This window comes from Mastigoproctus giganteus, chromosome 9 (genome assembly GCF_048544385.1).
Source record: "Mastigoproctus giganteus isolate SK-2022 chromosome 9, ASM4854438v1, whole genome shotgun sequence".
In the NCBI taxonomy this organism is placed as follows: Eukaryota; Metazoa; Arthropoda; class Arachnida; order Uropygi; family Thelyphonidae; genus Mastigoproctus; species Mastigoproctus giganteus.
The window spans coordinates 142906394-142929422 of record NC_143583.1 but is presented as its reverse complement, the minus strand read 5'-3'; the positions used below and the strand labels follow the sequence as shown (position 1 = coordinate 142929422).

The following is a 23029-nucleotide window of genomic DNA, read 5'->3' as shown; positions in this document are numbered from 1 at the left end:
AATTTCACACACTTAGTGGTCTTTTAAACTGGAAAATGGAAGAGAATAAGAGACTGATGTTTCTAATTTTTTGGAATTTTCAGCAGGATTAATTTTTTTGATTTTTTTCGAAAATGAAAGATGTAAAACACATAGCATGTTTTAAAATTTTTTATCTTTTATTAAAACTTACTGCAATCTGTTAAGAAAAGATGAAATATTGGCAGTATTTAAGTAGAATTAAAAATTTTTCAAAATTAAAAAGAAAGTGGGGAACCTGTCAGATGATCAGCCCCTTTTTTTTATCTTCATTTTTGCACTGCTACCGCTGGACTAATGCAGCTAACTCCCAAGAAGTTTTAAAATTTCAAGAGATACAATTTGCTGTAACCAACCCGAAAAATTGTGAAATAGTTAGCACCTTCACCATGTTAATTTAGATGTTATGTGTCACTTGCTGTATGGAAATTTTTGACTGACAAAAATATTCCCATCATAGCATGCACATGATGGGAATATTTTTGTTTGAAGATGTGGATGAAGTTGATTCAAGACCAAAACATGGCGATATCAGTGCAATTAATAAAAGAAAACACTGCAGAATATGCATCTTTTCTGGGGCATAAAACTTTTGAAGCCAGTTCTGGTTGGCTGGACAAATTTAAAAAGTGCCATGGCTTACTTGAAAAAGTTATTTCTGGTGTACCCATTTCACATGAAATTTGCTCCACAATTTATCCCTATGCAACTTTTTGGCCTATCTGAAAATTAAATTGGACATGAAAGAAAAATCCCAATAAAACACTAATGACAGCGACATAATCAGTAATTGAAATAATTGATTACAGTTGGACCTCTCTTTAACGAACTTTCATATAGCAAATTTTTTTATATAGCGAACTTTTTTTTGATTTCCCCTCAACGGAAACTATTTTCATTGTAATGAAATGGTCATTACATTGAAAATAGTTTCCGTATAATGAAGAAAATTTCCATATAACAAACTAATTTTGAGAGATCTGGGTACTCATTGTTCATACCTCTGGCCTTTAGGCAATAAGAGCTGATGCTGTAGAAAGCACGAATTAAGAGCTAAAAGGATTAAGAATTAATCACTTGAGCTTTTAATAGCTGAAGGGTTTAATTCTTAAGAGCATTCCAAAATTTAGTGTTGCCCGTAAAGCATTTACTGTACCGAGAAGTAGCGCTGCGAAACTGCTATCTATGTGTCCACAGCCATAAGCAAAGATTAAGGCATATTCCCGACATGGACATTGGATCTGGTCAACCTGTCTTCTATTGCAATCACCCTATTAGAGAATTAGGAGAGAATGATTTTCCTTTATTACAGAAATTCATCTGCTGTTTCGCAGAAATGAGTCATCCATACTTTGACTAAATTTCACCTTTGTCTGTATGGTAGGTTCAAGTGGTTCATAAATCAGTTTTGTTTACTGCTGTGCCACTAACCTTATAATGTGTAAGAGGAAATCCTTGAATGTAGTGGAAAAAGTGGAAGTACGTAATAGTGTAGATGGGGGCATTAAAAAAAAATAAATCGCTTTAAAATTTGGTATCCCTGCCAGTAGTGTGTCAACCATTCTGAAAAATCGTGTTTCAATTCTCAAACTGTTTGAGGAAACGGGACCCAGTCGGAAGCGTACAAAATTATGCTTGTATGAAGATGTGGATGAAGCAGTTTTTAAGTGGGTGAAGTTGATTCAAGACCAAAACATGGCGATATCAGGGCCATTAATAAAAGAAAAGACTGCGGAATATGCATCTTTTCTGGGGCATAAAACTTAACAAGGCAGTTCTGGTTGGCTGGACAAATTTAAAAAGCGCCATGGCTTACTTCAAAAGGTTATTTCTGGTGAAAGTGGGGCTGTAATTGAAGAAGACTGTACCCATTGGAAAGAAACAGTTTTGAAAAAGAATTATGGAGGTTTATATGTTTTTTTGTTTTTAGGAGCATTAGCAACTAAGACCATATTGCTCCAGGGATATGTGCTGGTCATTCCCTGACTTTTCCGCATCCTCCGTGTTTGGTGAGCATGGGCTCGAACCCCGGTCTAATCAAGAAGCATGTGTTACGCACTGCTGCTCCTGCCCACCTGGCTATGGAGGCACCAATATGGAGGACTAGGAGCCCAAAGACATATTCAATGTTGATGAAACAGGTCTATTTTTTAAATGTTTGCCGAACAGGACACTGACTTTTAAAGGTGACAAATGTGTAGGTGGTAAAAATAGTAAGGAAAGAATTACAGTCTTGAGTGGTGCAAATGAAAAACTGAAGCTTTTTGGTAATAGGCAAAAGTAAACAACCCTGATGTTTCAGAGGAGTGAAGTCGTTAGAGTTGGACTACAATTACAACAAAAAAGCTTGGATGACAAGTGAAATTTTTGAATAGTGGATTTTAAATTTTGGTAGAAAGATGACAAAAGAAAACAGAAAAATCGCTTTGATTGTTGACAACTGCCCTGCCCACCTTCACTTGGTAATTTCGAAACTTATAAGTTTGAAGCTTGTTTTCTTTCCTCCGAATACCTCATCTAAACTGAAGCCAATGGACCAAGGCATTATCAAGAATTTGAAAATGCACTACCGAAGGTGCATACTGAAAAAAATTATACTGAGAGTAGAAACCAACCAACCCATAGATTCTGTTATAGATTTGTGGATGTGCATATCAGAGTTGGCGAAAAGTGTGGAGTCAAGATGTGATGGAAACAACGATTAAGAATTGTTTTGCAAAAGCAGGTTTAGTTAAAATGGCAATTAACAGCAATGAGAGGGATGAACTGCTACAAGACGTTGAGCAATCTTGGGATGAACTCCAAGCAAGAGGCTTGATCAGTGCAGAAATTGTTCTTGAAGAAGTTTTAGGAGTTGATAATGATGTCATAGTAGCTGAATATCCGAGTGACTCCATCATTTTGGAGAATATTCAAAGAATTAGTGACAATATCGACGATGAGTTGGATGAAAATGATGGCAAAGAAGGCAATGAGTGCAGTATTAAACCTTCCAAACGTGAAATGTTGGCAGCATTTGAAACTTTGCGTCGAGGCCTTCAGTGTGAAGAAAATGAGCCAGAAAATAGATTTAAGTGCGTAAACAAATGCAAACATTTTTATGAATGATATACAGTAAAATCCAGTGTATAACAAAAAATAACCAAATATTTAAGACATAATTCTTAAAAGTGTGCTAATATATAGTACACACATCATGTAAGTAGTCATTTCTTAATATGTATGTATTAATAAATTAATTGTTTTAAAATGTTAGAAAATTTATTCATTCCCACTTATTTCTGATTTATTTCCCATATTTCTGAGTTGAATTACAGTATTTTTCATTGTTGAAAAGGTCATATTTCTTTATAACGAATTTTTTCAAGTGAACGAGCGATTTCATTATATGGAGGTCCGACTGTATATGCAAATTATGTGATTATGAAATGGACAAAAAGAGAAAACAATGTATACAGGGTGTTTCAGTTAAACGTTTCAGAACTTCTAAGAGGGGTAGGGTACATCCTGACAACTCGAAATCATATAGCAATGTGGGGTCGGAAATGCTTTCCTGAAGCGGTGTTGTACACAGAAGCACCATAAAGAAAAGAGACCGTAAGTGAGAAATCGTTTTTAATAATACATGAAAAGAAGCAAAAGGTACATGGATTAAAGTAAGTGTTCGAAGTTTCTTCCACGGGCTACAATGCACGCCTCACATCTCCGACGCATGGACATCCGAACATTCTGGAATACTCCAGGCGAATTTCGAATTTCTTCGGCAGCTACTGCGATTCTTGCAACCAGCTCCTCAGCATTGTCAACAGGGGTGTCATAAACTAGCGATTTCATATGACCCCAGAAATAAAAATCAAGACATGATAGGTCGGGTGACTGAGCAGGCCAACGCACGGGACCACCACGTCCGATCCACTGTTGACCAAATGTGACATCCAGGTAGTTACGAACATCTCCGCTATAATGGGCAGGGGCTCCATCGTGTTGGAACCATCGTGTTGTTACGCCTGGAGTATTCCAGAATGTTCGGATGTCCATGCGTCGGAGATGTGAGGCGTGCATTGTAGCCCGTGGAAGAAACTTCGAACACTTACTTTAATCCATGTACCTTTTGCTTCTTTTCATGTATTATTAAAACGATTTCTCACTTACGGTCTCTTTTCTTTATGGTGCTTCTGTGTACAACACCGCTTCAGGAAAGCATTTCCGACCCCACATTGCTATATGATTTCGAGTTGTCAGGATGTACCCTACCCCTCTTAGAAGTTCTGAAACATTTAACTGAAACACCCTGTATATAAAATGAACTATTGCTTGGAACACTCTCTCTCAAACACACCATAGAAGACATTACTAGATTTAAAATCGGATTCACCCACCCCAAAAACAAAACAAAAGAATACTGCATAGTAAAATACCAAAATCACATTTACGATCATGTTAACCTCAAAGAAGTTTTTGATAAAACCACCAAAAACCTACCTATAGATAAAATAGAAATCAGACATAGATAAGAAGGCCCATTGGAATGGCCTTATGCAAAAAACACCATAGCAAACCTGAACAAAATTGAACCTCTGTATCACTGCAAAGAAAACAAATATAAAGATTACATAGGACCACATCATAAGCAAATACTCCTAGGCGACCTCAGTATAGTTGAGGATCCAGCATTAAAAGAAATCGTGGATAAAGGAATGAAATTCAGACCAAACACCCATACCAGCCTAGAAAGCATACAAAGATTGAGTAGAATGGATCTTTTAAAATTTGCTTACAATTAGCCTATATATATATATATATATATATATATATAGGCTAATGATTTAGATAAGTATGGATAGGATTGCTGACCTGACAGGTGTAGCTACAATGGAAAAATTAAAAGTGCCTGAAAAATAAAATCAGGTTACCTAAAAAATTTTATAAATAAAATTAAATGAAAATATATAAATGGTACATAATGCTGTAGGTCCTAAGATTTTAACTGCGTCGTCAATGACCGGCAGCAAAAACCAAAGGAAATATAGCAATAAGCAAGGCCTCTGTTTCTGTTAGCATTAGCATTATTAGAGGCATACAATGCAAGAAATCAAGTTATGCAGCATCAACCAAAAAAAACTCCCATTTCACTCCTCCATTCGTTCCAAATGTCTGTCCAGCTCAGCCTTAAATTTATTTAGGCTATTAACTTCCACAACAAAAGATGGAAGCCTGTACCACCAATCAATTACCTGCTGGCTAAAGGCAAATTTCCGCACATATATTCTACAACTGTCTTTCCTCAATTTAAATGTATGTCCCCTCAGGTTCTTAATATGAGCAAGAGGAAGAATCCCATCAACATTCACCTTGCTCAACCCATTCAAGTCCTTATTCACCTCAAATAAGATTACCTCACATGTGTCTACTCTCCAGGTGCTGCAATTTGCAGAACTTAAGCCTTTCTTGGTAAGAGCACTCCTTTGTTCCTCCTCACCAATCTTGTTGCCCTTCTTTGTACTCGTTCTAGCAACTCTACATCCTTCCTAAAAAGACTCCATGACCTGCCCTGGCAGCACGTCTGCACTGTTCAGCAACTTCATATTTGACTGCACAATTATCTGCAAATCTTTTTCATTTTCCATCTCCCTGAGTGTAGTACCACACGGTTGGTACATTTCTCTTCAGTTATTGCTACCCATATGCAGTACTTTGCATTTGTCAATGTTAAACTTCAGTTGCCACTTCACCGCCCATTTTCCCACTTATCTAGATCCAGTTGGAGTAGCATACTGTCTTTACTGTCGCTAACAACCCTGCCAACCTTTGTATCATTTGCAAACTTGGACATTAAACTTGATAAACCTTGATCAGTATCATTGATAAATATACAAAACAACAATGGACCCAACACCGAACCCTGGGGAACTCCACTAATAACATATGTCCACGAAGAGCAGTGTCCATTGAGTACCACTCTCTGTTGTCTCCCACTCAACCATCCCTTTATCCATTGTAGAAACTTACCTTTAATGACATACCTCTCCAATTTTTACAAAAGTCTTCCATGTGCAACAGTATCAAAAGCTTTCCTGAAATCCAAGTATACGATATCAAAATTATTTTTGGCATTCAGTTCCTTTGTCACCACATCATAGTATCCAATCAAATTGGACAGACAAGACCTCCCTTTAACAAACCCATTCTGTATCTTAACTATTACTGCAGTCTTGTCTAGATGATCTTGCAATGCTTCTTTAACCAGCGATTCCATTATTTTCCCCGGTCACAAGTTAAACAACAGGTCTATATTTACTTGTGTTATCTTTTGAACCCCCTTCATGAATTGGTGATACATTTGCACACCTCCAGTCCATAGGGACCTCCCCTGAATCCAAGGAACCTCTCATAATTATGCCTGTGGGTTTGCTTACTTTTTTTTTTTTTTTTTTTGTTAGTTGTTGGCGCATTGTCTTCTCTGTGGCCATAATGCACTTCCCAAAGTTTTTACATTTTACTGTGATCCAAGCCCGAGGCAGGATTCGAACCCGTGACCTTTGGGTTGCCAGGCAGGCACATTACCCACATGGCTAGCCCGGTCGTCTTACTTCCTTTGCTGCCTCTTTTAATATAACTGGATAGATCCCATCCACCCCACGTGTCTTCTTCATGTTTAACTTCAATAATTTATCCTCCACTTTGCTCTCAGTTATTACAAAATCACATAGCTCTCTGTTAGTTTTTGATAATCTTCTGGTACTTCCCTCATTGAATGACTCCTCATATATGAATGTAGATGCAAAATACTCTTTCAGTTTATCAGCTACCTGAGCTACCATCAATAGTCAACCCATCTATGTTAAGTGGTCCAATCTGATTCATCTCTTTCCTTCTAGAGTTTACGCAAGTAAAGAACTCTTTGCTGTTTTTCTTTGTATATCCTTTGCCAAATATTTCTCATAATCTGCCTTCGCCTGCCTAACCTCCTTTGTGACTTGATTACAGACTAGTTTATACCTGCCATAGGCTTCTGTGTCACCTGATACTTTATATGCATCCCATACATTCTTCTTCTCTGCCACGAGCTTCATTAATTCATCTGACATCCATTAGGCCTAAACCTTGAACAGTATTTCTTAGTTGGAATGAAAAGCCTACTAGCCTCCAAAATTAAGTCCCCGAAGGCTACCCATTTAGAATTCAACGTTGGTAACATCATCAGTTGATCCCATTGTACAGAATTATTTAGAAACTGTCTGAGACCTTTAATTGCTAGAACAAACTTCCATCTTTCGTTGTGTAAGTTGATAGGTTAAATAAATTTAAGGAGGAACTGGACAGGCATTTGGAGAGAATGGTGTGATTTTTATTATTATTTTTTTTTTTGACTGATGCTGCATAAGCTCATACACTTGCTTTCTTGCCTCACATTCCACTACTGCCACCTCTGTAGTCACCTTTACCAAAGCAGAAGCCCTTTCCTTTATCCTTAATGGTAGTTACATCTCTAAGTAATTCCCACATCAGCACATTGTGATCACTTTCACCCAATGGTTCCTTTATCTGCAAATTCTTAATGCATGAATAATCACTGCTGGTAATCAGATCAAGAGTATTACTCCTTGTGGTTGCCTGCCGACCGGGTTAGTCGGGTGGGTAAAGTGCCTGCCTAGCAACCCAAAGGTCGCGGGTTCGAATCCCGCCTCGGGCTTGGATCAAAGTACTGCAAAAACCTTTGGAGGTGCATTATGGCCACAGAAGCCGATGCGCCAACAACTACCAAATAAAAAAATAAAAAAAACCCCTCTGGTTGCCTCTTGAACATGTTGATGTAGAAAACAGTCATCCAATAAATCCACAAAAGTCTTGCTAGTGTGCGAGTGACCAACCACAAGTTCCAGTCAATATCTGGAAAGTTAAAATCCCCCATTATAAGACATTCTGATTTACTGGACCACTCTATTTCTCTGCACAATTGCTCATTATACTCATTAGATTCATTAGGCTTACTCTCATTTTCCTTTCCCAGTGCTTATTTCACACCAAGTAGACGCAACACTGCATTGTCTAACATCAATTGGATGCACTTCCTTAGATTTTGTGTCCTATCTAAGGTTAGACAGGACAGGAAGGAAGGAGGGGTTATGCTGTTAGTTAAGAAACACAAAATCTAAGAATGCATCAGAATGCTGAATTGGCACCTAATTTCTTGACACTCTAGACACCTAGCACACACACAAAGGCACCCTCCTTGGCTAGATCATGTCCTGTTTTAGAAAGGTCGGCAAACATTGTACTCCCCAAATTCCACAACAGTATCTGCCTTTGATGTCTTGAATAGCACTTCAAGCTCATCAAATTTATTAACTATACTCCTAGCATTGGTGTACATGCACAACTTTCTGCTCTTAGTTACCCTAACACAGCCCATGTATTTACTTGTTCCACTGTGACTCCCAGCATTTCTGGAAATCTCCATTGCCTTGCTTTTCAGGCTGCTGCTCATTCCAATAGAAACAATGCAAGAATCACTTTTGCCTCTTCCTCCGGCCAGCCACTGTTAACGTTTTAGTCTGGTATCCCCCCCCCCCCAAGCCAGCAGTTTTCCGACCCACCTAACACTGCCTCGATAGCATCAGCAAATATTCTTGCACCCTTTCTATTTAAGTGTACCCCATCCCCGTAGAAGCAGTCTCTCCTGTCAACAAGCACAGACCAGGCTGAAAAAAATTCTACCCCTTGAGCCTTGCACGATCTTTCCACGGCCAAATTGATTGACAAGGCTCTCATCATATACTCTCTCCTATCGTGTCTGGACAGAATTGCAGACACTTTCACATTAAACTCTATCTTGTGACTTTTTTTCAACATTGACCAGTACTTGTTGAGTAAACCTGCAGATCTCTTACTGTTAATATCATTAGTTCCAATGTTTACAACAACATCACCTTTTGTGCCCTTAAAAGATGATATCTGCTCTATAATATCGTCAAACTTTGGTTCCTGCAGACATACCCTGGTCCTGTTCCACCTGTCCTTCTTGTATAGTATATTCCCCGTCTTCCTGACAATAGAGTCACCAACAATAATAACTAGTTCCTTTGGGGACCAGCGCATTGTGTTTTGGAGATTGCCTCTGTTTTACCTGATGCACAGGTGTGAGCTCTGTCATTGAGCTGGGCAGCTGAGAGCTTGATGGTCCCTCATATTAATTTCTTTGAGGGCATTTACCCTACACCTCAAGCTCTTATAGACACCCATCAGAATGCTGAGTTGGTGCTTAATTTCTTGACACTCTAAACACCTAGCCCACTCCTTGGCTAGATCATGTCCTGTTTTAGAAAGGTTGGTAAACATTTCACACATTTTTTGAGACTGTGATGTTATTATGTATACGTGGCAGACAGCAAATGTGAGCAAACATATACATCATAGCTGACGACCGACAGAGTCCAAAAATAAAAATGCTATAATAAAATGCAAAATTAAGCTAAAATTAAAACCAACTGATTCCAGTTAAATAAAAAATTAATGAATAGCAAACAGCCTAAATTTTAACAAAGAAAGTGAAATATCAGGACAAAAGTTCGCTCCACACGGTTACTAATGAACCAAGTGAAGTGAACATAACAGGGCTGTAACAGAGACCAAAGAAGTAAGCTGATAGTTTCCACTGAATTTATAATGGCTAAAGTAACCCTGAGTATAGGGTGGGAAGAAGATATGAATTGGTCAAAGTGAACCATACATGTGTGATAGGGGAGTAGGCAATTAAACAAATGAGGCAAATGGGCCAGCAACGAGGAGAAAACTAGACAAACAAAGTAGCATTGAAAGACTTTAAACTTTGTCTTGGAAGAAAAAAATAAATGATAGCAGAAAAGTAGTACCTTGAATATTTCTTTTGGCCAGCCTAATTGCTCAAGAGATATAAGATGTAGTGTATAACAACAGCAAAAAGTAATTGGAAGAAGGGAAATGTAGTGGTGCTCGGGCAGTCCGGAATTGCATAATCTATACCTAAAGTAGGTCCCTGGTCATAGGACTGGCCACATGCCTCGTGTTTAAGTCAGTAGTGGTATTATTATTACAAATTTGAGACAGAAAAAATGTTGAAAAGGAACAATAAAAAGAAGGACGACAAAACAGTTAGCAATACAAGACAAAAAAAAAAAAACATAATACCCCTGCAGTTAGCCAATCCCTGGGCACGGGCTTTCTACACCGTGAGACATGACAGAGGCTAGGGGATATATGACTATACATTATGTATATGCTTGAATGTAAAAAGAAGATATCAACAAGTAATTACATTCAGGTGTGTATATAATGTATACTCAAAGTTTAGAGTTTTTCAATGCTATTTTGTTTGCCTAGTTCCCCCCCTTTGCTGGCTCATTTGTTTCATTGCCTACTCCCCGTCACATGTGTATGGTTCATTTTGACCAATTCATACCTTCTTCCCCCTATACTCGGAGTTATTTTAGCTGTTATAAATTCCCTGGGAACCATCGGCTTACTTCTTTAGTCTCTGTTACAGCCCTGTTATGTTTGCTTCACTCGGTTCATCAGTAAGTTGTCATGTACTGACTATTTGCTTTTGTCCTGATATTTTGCTTTCTTTGTTAAAATTCAGGCTGTTTGATATTCATTAATTTTTTCTTTAACTGGAATCAATTGGTTTTAATTTTAGCTTAATTTTGCATTTTACTTATTTATTATAGTATTTTTTGGTTTTAAAATCTTAGGACCTACAGCATTACGTACCATTTATATATTTTCATTTAAATTCATTTATATAATTTTTAGGTAATCTGCTTTCCATATGCCTATATTTCATGGTTGCTGGCCATTTCTGCTATCACTAGCAGTGTCCTGGATCCATAATCCATTATTATTTATTTTCATATGTTACTATTATTATGTTTTCTTTCTTTTTTAGATGTTCTGTTTTATCACTGCAACCTGTTATTTTTATTAATTATATATATATATATAGAGAGAGAGATCCAGATTATATATATAGAGAGAGAGAGATCCAGATAGGTAATAGTTCTGTTTGGTCACTGTTGCCATAGATTTTGTAATCAACTAATTTGCATATATAATTGATTATTAATCATTTGATTATGCTCATCCCTGACTCTGGATCACTTAAAAGAATTTAAAAAGATGTCCATCAAAAATGTTGGCGATGATGACAGGCACAATGGAACAAGTATATGGTTGTAGAAGGAGATTATATTGAAGAATATTAATTTTATTAATATTAATAGAAGTAATATTTGTTAGTTTGTATTAATATAATTAAGTTTTTGCAACGTTCACCAAACTTGTAAATAAAACTTGTTTGCAAGTCAGAAGTCTTTTGTGCAAGAAAGTGCTATAAAGCTGTCTTTTCAGTATATGTTTAGCAGGTACTACAGCAGAGTGGAAAGTTGCACTAGATGAATGTTTAAAGAGTATGTTCAAGTCTTTTACAAATGGAAACATGTACAGAAAAAATCTGTGAATAGATACACCTGTGAACAAAATTGTAAGGCAATGCCCCATATATAAAGTGGATTATCAAGTGTAATTATTCTAAATGAAAAAAACAATTAGCCTCTACATTTAATGTGGGAGCACCACAGAGCATCAATATTTATGTCATGTATAAAACCCTATAGAGAATGTACTGTGGGAGTAGGAGTTGACTAGCCAGAAAGTATGGTTACATTGGAAGAAATGCAAAGGATCAACAGCAGAGTACTGGAGGCAAGTGAAGTAGAGCGCCTCCGTAGCCAGGTGGGAAGGAGCAGCAGTGCGTAGCACATGCTTCTTGATTAGACCGGGGTTCGAGCCCGTCACCACCAAATACAGAGTATGTGGAAAGGTCAAGGAATGACCACCGCATATCCCGGAGCAATATGTCCTTAGTTGCTAATGCTCCTAAAAACCAAATAACAACAACGAGCAAGTGATGTGGCCATAGGGTTCTGGTTTATGCCTTTTGCCACCAATAGATGAGTGTGTGTGTGTACCAACAGTACATGATACAGTACATGTGTGTGTACCAACAGTACATGATACCCGAGGAGGTGAATGGTGCAGAGAGGCAAATTTTTGTGGCATACTTTTGGTCCTCTGATCCCTCTGGAAGGTGCTGTGAGTGCCAGAGCATATCTGAACATTGTTGTAGATCAGGTATACACAGCAGTGTTGCTCATTTACCCACCCATGGACAAGGGGTACTTTCAAGATGACAGTACAACCATCCACTCTGCCTAGTTTGTGAAAGAGTGATTTGAGGAATATGAGGAACTTCAATCATCTGTCTTGGTCAACCTAATTTGTAGTGTTAATTGATTATCTGGGATGAATTGGAAAGATCTGTTCATCAGCACCATCCTCTGTCTGCATCATTCCATGTATTGAGGAACATTTGGTTACACAAATGGTCTACTATGCCTCTCTTCACTTTTCAACACTTTGTTGAGTTTATGCCATGTTGTGTTAGAGCAGTGATTTGGGCCAGCACACTATTAGCTCATGGTCATAATAAAGTGGCCAGAAAATGTAATATATATACCATGTACAGGAAGAATCTTGATTATTCAAGGTAAACAGGACCAAGGTTTTGTCTCCACTAATGGAAATCTGTGATAACAGAAACCCACCTTTTACACCTGTTTTTTTTTTTATAGAGGTTTGTATTTTTCAATTCCTACTATTAGTTCACACTCTCCCTATATATATTTATATATCTTGTTCAAATTTTCAATCATTAAAAATACTTTTTATTCATCCACTCAAGTTCAAATACATTTTTTTAAACTTGTAGTGGATGACACGATGTTAATACAGTTTTTTCAAATATTAATTAATTAATTTTAGTTTTATATGGGAGAAAAAAATTTCTCTTATATAAGATATTTAGCAGGATATAAATTTAGGAATAAAATTGAAATCAACAGGCAGTAGCTCAATCGGTAAAATGCAAGGATTTCAGTATTTTTCACGTGAAGGTGAAGAATGCGAGTTCAATTCTTGCGAAAATCAATAATTTTTTGATAAATTTTTGTTATTCATCCACTCAAGTTCAAATACATTTTTTTAAACTTGTAGTGGATGACACTTGATGTTAATACAGTTTTTTCAAATATTAATTCATTAATTAAATTTAATTAATTAATTTTAGTTTTATATGGGAGAAAAAAATTTCTCTTATATAAGATATTTAGCAGGATATAAATTTAGGAATAAATACCATCAGTGGCGAAGTGTGTAGATCGCTGGAAAAAAATTTCTTTTTCAGATTCTTTTTTCATTCTGGGTTCTAGTCTGAGTCAAGGAGGGAACAAAATGGAAAATGAAACATGTGAATAAAAATAATAGTCCAACACCATATATAGAAAGGAAAATGGAAAATTGCAAGGAAATTCGCTTTCTATTTTGCCACTTAATATTGTGATTCTGTCATATGTATATACATATTTATATTAATTGTAATTATTTAATAAAAAGTAACTAAAATAAAATTTTTTTTTGTTGACCTAAGTAGGAATTGACTTAAAAAATTTTTTTTTTATATTACTTGTTTTTAGTAAACTTTATGGGATTTATGAGATTTATTCTATGAGATTGAGTTACTTAGTTTTTGAAATTTTTTGTACTATGCTTTAAACTTATTTCTCTTATATATTTCAAATGCTGTAGATCCTAATTGCGTTTTATACTATTTTAGGTAACCCAGGGACATGCCAATAGCAGAGATTCAAGGGTATTATGGTTGGGAAATTCACATAATGTTTTATCATCAGGATTTGGAAGTGTAAGTGTCAAAATCATAACCCATATCAGAGACTATTAATTAATAAGCAGATTTTCTCATAATTAAATCATAATTGCAGGGTATGCCTCTCAAGTTCCACAACTGATTTTTTTTAAAAATCAATAGTTATTCTTATAATTTCTTTTGTTTATACATGAAGCAGACTTAGTTATTTACTTCTCTACTTCCATGTTCATTCCTGTCACAGAACATGTATTACACTTTCCCATGTCTTCCATCACTGTATAGTGGTTTTATTACCTGTTTGGAGAGGTCTGAATTCAAATTGCATTGAAGACTGGAACTCAGACAGGAAAGTGTTTCTCCATGGGTTATTCCAGGTTTTTCACCCAATGTGTACATTGTGCTGTGAACACATTTGTACAGACATAATACACATAGCATATATGGCCTCAGATACTTATGTGCTGTATAAATAATAACAACATTTCCTGTTAATGGCTTTGCACTACTTTTTTTTTTTTTTGTTTAGCTTTAGTCTGGTGTTGTGTGACGAACTTAATAAGTTTATAAAGGCTCTACAACTCAGATCAGTTGTAGAGCCTTTATAAGCTTATGATGTTAGTAAAATAATAAGAGGAGTCTACCTCAATATAGTGCGTAGAACCCTTCCGTATGATACCCTCCAGAAATTAAAACGGAAAAAACGAAAAAATCGGCAAACTTACCGGTACATTAGAGTAAAAAATAAATAATTAAATAATCAATTTAAAACAATTAAAAATCAATTTAAAACAATTAAAAATCAAATTAACGCAATTAAAAGAATCAAACGAAAATATTCAAAACGATTTTCCTTCCTGAAGCTGACAACGCTTTTCGACCGTATGTCGTGATCACAGGAATGAAAATTACCGAATCGGGTTAAACCTGTTACTTAAATAGAGATTATTTGTCTTCGCGCATGCGCGTAAAGGTCCACGAATCGGAGATCAATTGTATTCTATTCGAGTCCCGGGTAAGCGTGAAATTATCGATAGTATTATCGATAGATCTCTGACATGTCAGAGATCTATCTCTCAACGATTGAGCAGATACATTTGACACCTTTTCGAACCCGCATCACATACTATGGGAGGTATTTAGATGATGTTCTAGTTATTACCGATAGTAATACTATCCAAGACATTTTACATTCGTTTAATAATATTCATTCTAGACTCAAATTTACATTGGAAAGGGAGGATACGGATACAAAGTCATTAAACTTTCTAAATTTCACGCTTACCCGGGACTCGAATAGAATACAATTTAGCATCTATCGAAAACCTACAAACACCGGTATGCTTCTACATTATAATAGCTATCACCCGTTCACCTACAAAAGATCGATTATCTTTAATCAATTTCTTAATGCCTATAAATATTCAACGACGGAATCTGTTTTGGACTCAGAAATACAAATATTAACTAGCAGATTCTTAAACAGGGGTTATTCCATTACCACAATAAACCGAATTAGGGTACAAGCTAAGGATAGGATACAAAATACTACACCAATCAACAATAGTAACATCAAAAAATACTTTATTTCTGTCCCATATGTTGAACAGTGGCACGAACAGCTTAACAGATTCTTTAAAGATACCGAATTTAAAATTGTAGCTAGGCCAATACGTAAGTTACACACTATATTGAACAATCGCTCGGTTCTTTCAGCGTTCGCAACACAAATTAATGATCTGGTATACAACATTTCTTGCGGTGATTGCGACTCGTCTTATCAGGGTTCGACCCGATTTTCTCTTAATATTCGTGTAAATCAACATGAAGCCTCAGTTCGTGCTTCTCGTTCAGCAGCGTCAGAATTAGCCTTTCATGCCATTAACGAAAAACACACTTTTTTATTTAACGAAGCCAAAATACTTAACGTTCAACGTAATTATACGCGACTATTAATTGCAGAAACCGTTGAAATTAAATTACACAAGAATTCTGTTAATGTTCGGCGGCCATATTTGATCTCCGATTCGTGGACCTTTACGCGCATGCGCGAAGACAAATAATCTCTATTTAAGTAACAGGTTTAACCCGATTCGGTAATTTTCATTCCTGTGATCACGACATACGGTCGAAAAGCGTTGTCAGCTTCAGGAAGGAAAATCGTTTTGAATATTTTCGTTTGATTCTTTTAATTGCGTTAATTTGATTTTTAATTGTTTTAAATTGATTTGTATTGTGTTAAATTGATTATTTAATTATTTATTTTTTACTCTAATGTACCGGTAAGTTTGCCGATTTTTTCGTTTTTTCCGTTTTAATTTCTGGAGGGTATCATACGGAAGGGTTCTATGCACTATATTGAGGTAGACTCCTCTTATTATTTTACTAATATTATTATCAACGTAGAACATATTGAGTAGCACAGCTCTGATTCATACTATCTAAAAAGCTTATGATGTTAGACAGATTAGCTAAAATTCTTGTAACTTTAATAGAGGCTTCATTACCTTTGAAGATAATCTTTATATCTGAAAGTACTAGATTTTAGTTACATTTCATCAGAGAAAAAAGACATAACTAAGCCTAACGGATGAAATGCACCCACCTCCATCATGCTATCACTTTCATAAAAGTATGTGTTGAAATGCTGTTAATTTTTTGTGGTTCCTGCCTGTGACTTCTGCTATTTTTAAACTATTTTTTTGCAATGAAATTTTTATGCATATCAGTAACATATTAGCAAACTTGAACAAATTTAATGTACATTACCCTCCAAGAAGTATCTGGATAAACAAGTGACTCAATGGATAAACAAGTGACAAGGAAGTCACTTGTTTATCCAGAAGTATCTGGATAAACAAGTTACTTCCTTATATAAGGAAGGCATATACCGGTCTGAATCACTTATTTTTGTCATAGCATGTAGAGCTGAGCTGACTTATTTTCAGAGGGTGTATTGTTGGATGTAAAATTGCTGGCTTGTTGCTTCTACATGACCAGAAGGTTCTTGGAAGGGTAACACAACAATCTTATCAGAGATCCCTGCAAAACATTAACCAAGAGTTTAAGGCATCAAAAGGTGTTTGAAGTCTGTATGAACACACTGTGGCCACACTGTGGAGCTCTGTGGCCTCAGCTTTCATGGTAGAGTGGTGGCATGTAAGCCAAACATCATCAACTGCAATCAGTGGATTTTTTTGCCTGGTGCAGGGAATGCCATAATTGGTCCATGAAGCAGTGGAAACTGGTTCTATGGAATGATAAATCTTGCTACCCTGAAGTGCATTGTGCTAATATGGAGTTTGACCTAGAACCTTTGGTAGTTGTGTGGGAAACCATGAACATTGATGCCTACCTTTACATTTTGAACAAATCCATGCTCCCTATGATCTGGCAGTTCTTTGGCATAGACCTGTGTTTTAACAGGAAACAAACTTATGCTACGTACCATACTGCTAGTGCTGTTCAAGAATGGTTTATGGATGATCTGAATGTACAAAAGAGGAATAGGCCAGTGTAACATCTACATAACACCAATAGGATGAACTGGAAAACATTGGTTGAGTGCCAGACCAACGTGTCCCATATTTCAAGGGAAGGAAAGGCTTCCCTTGAATTGCGGGACATATTGGTCCCCGTGCTGGTTCAGTGTGGGTTGGCAGATCGACTGTATTTAGCAGTCAGGGGTTTGAACCCTGGTCACTGAAAGAGTGTGTGCTACTGCACTCCCACTCATGACCACTCGGTTAGAGAGGCCTTCACCTTGTGTGCATGTAATTATGATTGGAGTGTGGCTGATTTGTGTTATGTTCTCAATTTATAGCAGGTGCCACCAATCATGACTGCAGTGGGGGTAACCAAGTTTGGTTGCCCCCTAAATTTCTCTTGCTGATGCCATGCTGTTTCCTTCTTAGTTGGGATACTGACACTAGTTTTAGCTAGGCTGGCCAGTGTGGGAATGTAAGATTCATCTGACCATGCATATATTTGTCATAGCATGTAGAGTTTGGCAACTGGAACCCCCATATAGGGCACTCTGGTCCAGTGACTTTAAACCCACCATCATCAAACTCCTGGCATTGCCCATTCCCTTTCCACCTCCTATCCCAGATCTTTGCCTTGTGGGCCCTACCACCCTAAATACTTCAGCTTCCCTTAATCCCCCCCCACCAACCAGTGGAGGGCAGATTGCCTCTGCAGAGATGTTCCTTCTGGAACATCCCTGTTCTTTCAGGTTTTGGTGGAGGCCTTTCTATTATCAACCCTCTTTATGTATGCTTACTTTACAAAGCTTGAACACTGTTATCCATGCGCCTTTCCAGTAATCCCCTCCCTTTAGGGTCTTCCCTGGTAAGCGCAGGTGAAGCCAGGGTTCGCCTAGTGACAGAACTTGATCATACACTCACTCATTCACACTCTCCGGAGAGAGTGTGAGTGAGTGAGTGATTGTGTAGCTATAAACAGTTACAGCTCTTGACTAATGGACTAATATTATGAATGGGGGTTCCATAGGGTTTGATGCTTGGCCCTTTACTATTTCTAAAATTTATTAATGATATTGTTGAAGGTATTTTAAATTTAATGTCTAACTTGTGGATAACGAGTGCAGAGTGCGTGACAAAAGAAAGCAAGCTTATGCAGCATCAGCAGCCAAAAAAAAAAACAAAAACCCTCCCATTTCACCCCTCCATTCATTCCAAATGCCTGTCCAGTTCAGTCTTAAATTTTTTTAGGCTATCAACTCCCACAACAAAAGATGAAAGTCTGTTCCACCAATCAACTACCTACTAGCTAAAAGCAAATTTCTGCACATCTATTCACCAACTATCTTTCCTCAATTTAAATCTGTGCCCCCTCAGGTTCTTAATCTGAGCAAGAGGAAGAATCCTATCAGCTTTCAGCTTGCTTAAGCCATTCAAGGCTTTATACACCTCAATCAGATTACCTCGCAGGTGACTACTCTCCAGGCGCTGCAATTTGCAGAACTTAAGCCTTGGTAAGAGCACCCCTTTGTTCCCCTCACCAATCTTGTTGCCCTTCTTTGTACTCGTTCTAGCAACTCTACATCCTTCCTAAAATGAGACCTACAGACCTGTACATGGTACTCTAGGTGTGGCCTGACCATTGCCTTGTATAATGGGATAATCACCTCATTGTCCCTGCTAGCAAAATTCGTATATTACTTAAAAATACTCCATAACCTGCCCTGGCAGCCCATCTGCACTGTTCAGTGAACTTCATATTCGACTGCACAATTACCCACAGGTCTTTTTCACTTTCACCTTCCCTGAGTGTAGTACCACACAGTTGGTACATTTCTCTTCAGTTATTGCTACCCATATGAAGTATTTTGCATTTGTCAATGTTAAACTTCACTTGCCACTTCTTAGCCCATTTGCCCAACTTATCTAGATCCAGTTGGAGTAGTGTACTGTTTTTACTGTCATTAACAACCCTGCCAATCTTTGTATCATCTACAAACTTGGACATTAAACATGATAAACCTTCATCAATATCATTGATAAATATACAAAACAGCAGTGGGCCCAACACCGAACCCTGGGGAACTCTACTAATAACATTTGTCCACGAAGAGCAGTGTCCATTGATTACCACTCTCTGTCTTCTCCCACTCAACCATTCCTTTATCCATTGTAGTGACTTACCCTTATTGTCATATGTCTCCAATTTTTACAGCAGTCTCCCATGTGCAACAGTATCAAAAGCTTTCCTGAAATCCAATTATGATATCAAAATTACTTTTGGCATTCAGTTCCTTTGTGACCACATCATAGTATCCAATCAAATTCATCAGACAAGACCTTCCTTTAAAAAAAACCCATGCTGTGTCTTAACTATTACTGCAGTCTTGGCTAGATGATCCTGCAATTCTTCTTTAACCAGTGATTCCATTATTTTCCCCGGAACACAAGTTAAACTAACAGGTCTATAGTTATAGTCTTGTGTCACCTTTTGAACAGGTCTATAGCCTTGTGTCACCTTTTGAACCCCCTCCCCCTTTGGGAATTGGTGATACATTTGCACACCTCCAGTCCACGGGGACCTCCCCTGAGTCCAAGGAAGCTCATAATTAGGGGGGGTAGGGGTTTGCTTATTTCCTTTGCTGCCTCCTTTAATATAACTGGATAGATGCCATCCACCCCAGGTGCCTTTTTTATCATTAACTTCAACAATTTCTCCTCCACTTTGCTCTCAGTTATTACAAAATAACTTAGCTCTCTGTTAGTTTGATAAACTTCTGGCACTCCCCTCATTGAATAACTCCTCATGTGTGAATGTAGATACAAAATATTCATTCAGTTTACCAGCTACCTAGGCACCTCCGTAGCCAGGTGGGAAGGAGCAGCAGTGCGTTGCACACGCTTCTTGATTAGACCGGGGTTTGAGCTTGTCACCACCAGATCCTGGAGCAATATGGCCTTAGTTGCTAATGCTCCTAAAAACCAAATAACTAACAAATAACTGTCAGCTACTTGAGCATGGTCATCAATAGTCAACCCATCTATGTTAAGTGGTCCAATCTGATTCATCCCTTTCCTTCTAGAGTTTACATAAGTAAAGAACTCTTTGCTGTTTTTCTTTGCATCCTTTGCCAAGGATTTCTCGTAATCTGCCTTCGCCTGCCTAACCTCCTTTGTGACTTGATTACAGACTAGTTTATATCTGCCATAGGCTTCTGTGTCACCTGATACTTTATATGCATCCCATACATTTTTCTTCTCTACCACGAGCCTCATTAAGTTCATCTGACATCCATTTAGGCCTAAACCTTGAACAGTATTTCTTAGTTGGAATGAAAAGCCTAATATCCTCCAAAATTAAGTCCCCGAACGCTTCCCATTTAGAATTCAACATTGGTAACGTCATCAGTTGATCCCACTATACAGAAGAATTTAAAAACTGTCAGAGACCTCTGTAGTCACCTTTACGAAAGCAATAGCCCTTCCCTTTAGTGTTGATGATAGTTACATCTTTAAGTAATTCCCACATCAATACATTGTGATCACTGTCACCCAGTGGTTCCTTTATCTGCATATTCTTAATGCATGAATAATCACTGCTGATAATCAGTCAAGAGTTTTACTCTCTCTAGTTGCCTCTTGAACAAGTTGCTGTAGAAAACAGTCATCCAATAAATCCACAAAAGTCTTGCTAGTGTGCGAGTGACCAACCCACAGTTCTTCTCAATATCTGGAAAGTTAAAATCCCCTATTATAAGACATTCTGATTTACCAGACCACTCTATTTCTCTGCACAATTGTTCATTATACTCATCAGATTCATTAAGCCTACTCTCATTTTTCCTTTCCCAGTGCTTATTTCACACCAAACAGACTCAACACTGCATTGTCCACCAACATCAATTGGATGCACTTCCTTAGATTGTATGTGTTTCTTAACAGCATAACCCCTCCTCCCTTCCTGTCCTGTCTATCCTTCTTGTACACATTGTACTCCTCAAATTCCAATTCTGCACTGCTTATATCTGTGTGACACCATGTCTCTGATATCCCAACAATATCTGCCTTCGATGTCTTGACTAGCACTTCAAGCTCATCAAATTTATTAACTATACTCCTAGCATTGGTGTACATCAAGTATACATGCACCTGTTTCTACTCTTAGTTACCCTAACACAGCCCACGTATTTATTTGTTCCACTATGATTCCCAGCATTCCTGGAAATCTCCATTGTCTTGCTTTACAGGCTGCTGCTCATTCTAATAGAACCATTGCAAGAATCACTTTTGCCTCTGCCTGCTGCCACTGTTTACATTTTAGTCTGTGTATCCCCTCCAAGCTAGCAATTTTCCGACCCACTTGACACTGTCTTAATAGCATCAGCAAATATTCTTGCACCCTTTCTATTTAAGTGTACCCCATCCCTGTAGAAGCAGTCTCTCCTGTCAACAAGCACAGACCAGGCTGAAAAAAATTCTACCCCCTTGAGCAGTCTCTCCAGGGCCGAATTGATCGGCAAGGCTCTCATCATATACTCCCTCCTATCGTGTCTGGGCAGATTTGCAGACACTTTCACATTCAAACTTAACTTGCAACTTTTTTTCAACATTGACCTGTACTTGTTGAGTAAATCTGCAGATCTCTTACTCTTAATGTCATTAGTTCCAACGTGTACAACAATATCACCTTTTGTGTGCCCTTAAAAGATGATATCTGCTCTACAACATCATCGACTTTTGCCCCTGGCAGACATACCCTGGTCCTGTTCCACCTATCCTTCTTGCATAATATATTCCCCGTCTGAGTTGTGCCGAAAAATTAATAATTGAAACCTAAATTCGATAAATGCAAGGTTCGACGTTATGCATTTGGGAGTCAGTAGTTCCAGGATAATGTACTATTTGGATAGTAGTAATCCCTTTGGTTTGGTGTTATCATTTGGGTAGCACAAAACTCAAGTCAGTCAATAGTAATAAAGACCTGGGAGTAATTATATAGTCTGATGTAAAATATTTCAAGCCCTGTAGATAAGTTACAACATATCTCATGGGATTCTGCCTGCAATATACAAGCACTTTGCTAGCAGGGATAAAGAAGTGATATTCTTATCAAGAATGACTTCATTTCTATAATTACAAAGTTCGAAAACTAGGCACCTGCATGGAGACCTGATTGGAACAATTAGAAACAATGATTGACAAATGGTAATTTTTTTTTTTTTTTTTTTGTGCTGTTGATGCTCTATAACTTTGCTTCATTACATTGTATTGACAATACTAATACTAAAACAATTGTTAAAAACCATAGCCACCAATATGAGACACAAATAAAATGACTAATGCATTATCACTTAAAAAAAAAAGTATATTATGTAAAATTTTTTTGTTACTGTTTTTGTTTTTGTAATTATCTAAAAAAAAAATCCTTCAATTAAGGTCAACATACTATGAACTACATACACAAATATGTATATGTAGTTCATGGTATGTTTACCTTAATTAAGAGTTTGAAATACTTTCACTGTTAATACGTAAGACTTCCAGGATTAAAATGGCCATTCAATTCCACTTTGAGCTTTCAAATTTTCTGCCCACTGTGGCAGGCAATTTATTCCCAATTGTATTGATTGATTAGTGAAATGGGCATTTATTAGCACCCTTCATCAATATGGGTGTCCTTTTGAACCCTTTTTAGAACCACTGTGTCTTTCTTCAAGTGTGGCCTCCAGACATGAATACAATATTCTGAATTAAGTCTCACCATGGTCTT

At 37.3% G+C, this 23029-nt stretch overlaps 1 protein-coding gene across 1 annotated transcript in view; it reads left to right on the top strand.

Moving 5' to 3' along the window:
• The window catches only part of pod1 (coronin), a 588411-nt gene that overhangs the window by 166792 nt on the left and 398590 nt on the right, over nt 1-23029 (top strand). Inside the window, exon 8 of the mRNA XM_090381732.1 lies at nt 13727-13813. Coding sequence (XP_090237858.1) covers nt 13727-13813 — 87 coding nt within the window. The remainder of the gene's footprint in view (nt 1-13726; nt 13814-23029) is intronic.